This window comes from Dermacentor andersoni, chromosome 1, assembly GCF_023375885.2.
Source record: "Dermacentor andersoni chromosome 1, qqDerAnde1_hic_scaffold, whole genome shotgun sequence".
Lineage (NCBI taxonomy): Eukaryota > Metazoa > Arthropoda > Arachnida > Ixodida > Ixodidae > Dermacentor > Dermacentor andersoni.
Genome location: NC_092814.1, coordinates 339,873,122 through 339,874,691, shown reverse-complemented (window position 1 = coordinate 339,874,691; position 1,570 = coordinate 339,873,122). Strand labels below are relative to the sequence as shown.

Below are 1,570 nucleotides of genomic sequence, written 5' to 3'. Positions count from 1 at the left end.
GTTTGGATATGCTGATAGTCGGCTCCTGTGTAACAACATTTAGCGTTTTCAGGCTCCGTTTTTTTCTTACACCCGTCATGAGATTGCCTGTTGCTGCTCCGACAGGCTCTTTGAATGTGTCCTTTCTTCGAACACTTAAAACAGGTATCGTTAATGTGAGGGCACACTGCATGAGTGTGGCTCGGGGAACCGCAGCGGTAACAAACTAGTAGCGGCTTACCAGCTCTCGCTTGCCCCTCGAGGGTACAGATCAGCATGTGCCTCTCTACTATCTTCTTCAACTTTGTGCAGCTGTGTGGCCGATGATTCCACGTCTCGAGTCTCGGCGACATTCTTCCTGGCTGCTTCCAAGGCCAGGGCGCGGTCCACTGCTATCGAGAACGTCAATGTGTCGCCCTCGGTAAAAAGTACTCGCTGCACGTCCTCACGGAGCAGTCCGCAAACGAAACGATCCCGCAGCGCTTCGTCTAAACTGGCTCCAAACTGGCAGGTCTGAGACAACTTGCGAAGTTCGGCAACATATTCCGGCAAGGGCTCACCTTCATACTGTGCTCTGCGGTGAAACTTGCCTCGTTCGCCGATTATGGACGGCACTGGTGCCAGGTGGGCGTCCAAGATGCTCTTCAGCTGTTCGAAACTTTTAGCCGACGGCAGGTCAGGCGCCGTCAACGACTTCAGCAGCCCATACGTTCGCGGGCCGATGATGCTGAGGAATGCATGCACGTTGTCGCTGTCAGGAACCTTGTTGACAATCAGAAAAGATGTCAACCTCTCCTTGTATGCCGTCCAGTCACTTGCGGTAACATTAAATGACTCCATCTGGCCAAGCTGTCCAGTCGACTGCATTGTCGCTTCTTTGTTATCCATGCACAGACAACCGCAAAATCAGCATTCTTCAAAATCCAACTTGGAACAGAGGCTGACTTTGAAAAGACTTGCCTTCTTCACCAACTGACAGCGGCCTTCGGATCCCATCTTCGTCGCGAGTGTTGTATCTCATGTCAGTGGGTGACCACGCAAGGGTTCCAACAGGAAAACGGTGTTTCTTGCCCGAAGCTTACGGGCTCCAGGTTACATCTAGAATCAACGGTTCGTGCACATAGCAAGACATTATAAGTACTTGTGCGCACATGCACACTAACAGCAGTCTGCTTATCAGGCACGCTATCGCCGACACAACAGAAAGATTCGGCTGTTATTTTTCGGATGTAATTTATTGCCGCTTCTCCTTCCGGTCTGTTTTCGTCTTTGTCTAGGATATGTTGTTGTATTGTTGTTGACTTCCTGCCTAATAGTATTATGTGGTTCCAAAATATTCTAGGTGCGGCCTTCTCTTTCTCACGTATTTCTGACAACCAACGTTCACTTCCACGTTTTAATTTTGCTTGCACCAGTATTTGAACTATAGACTTTTTTTCCCGGTGTATTTCCCATTTACTGGTTACTTCATCCTGCGGCAACTGCGCCTTCTTTGCCTGCCTGTGCTCTCGAGATGCTTTCTGTCGTTCGGCGATCGCTTCTCGTATCTCCCTGTTCCACCAGCTTTTCGGTTTCTTTCTTCCTTTCCAAC

The 1,570-nt window shown here is 49.6% G+C and overlaps 1 protein-coding gene across 1 annotated transcript; it reads right to left on the bottom strand.

The window, feature by feature from the left end:
- Window positions 1–216: 216 nt before the first annotated feature.
- Window positions 217–846, bottom strand: LOC140219418 (uncharacterized). The gene has a single exon (XM_072289211.1). The coding sequence runs from the start codon at window positions 844–846 to the stop codon at window positions 217–219; it is 630 nt and encodes a 209-aa protein (XP_072145312.1).
- Between the last annotated feature and the right edge of the window lie 724 nt (window positions 847–1,570).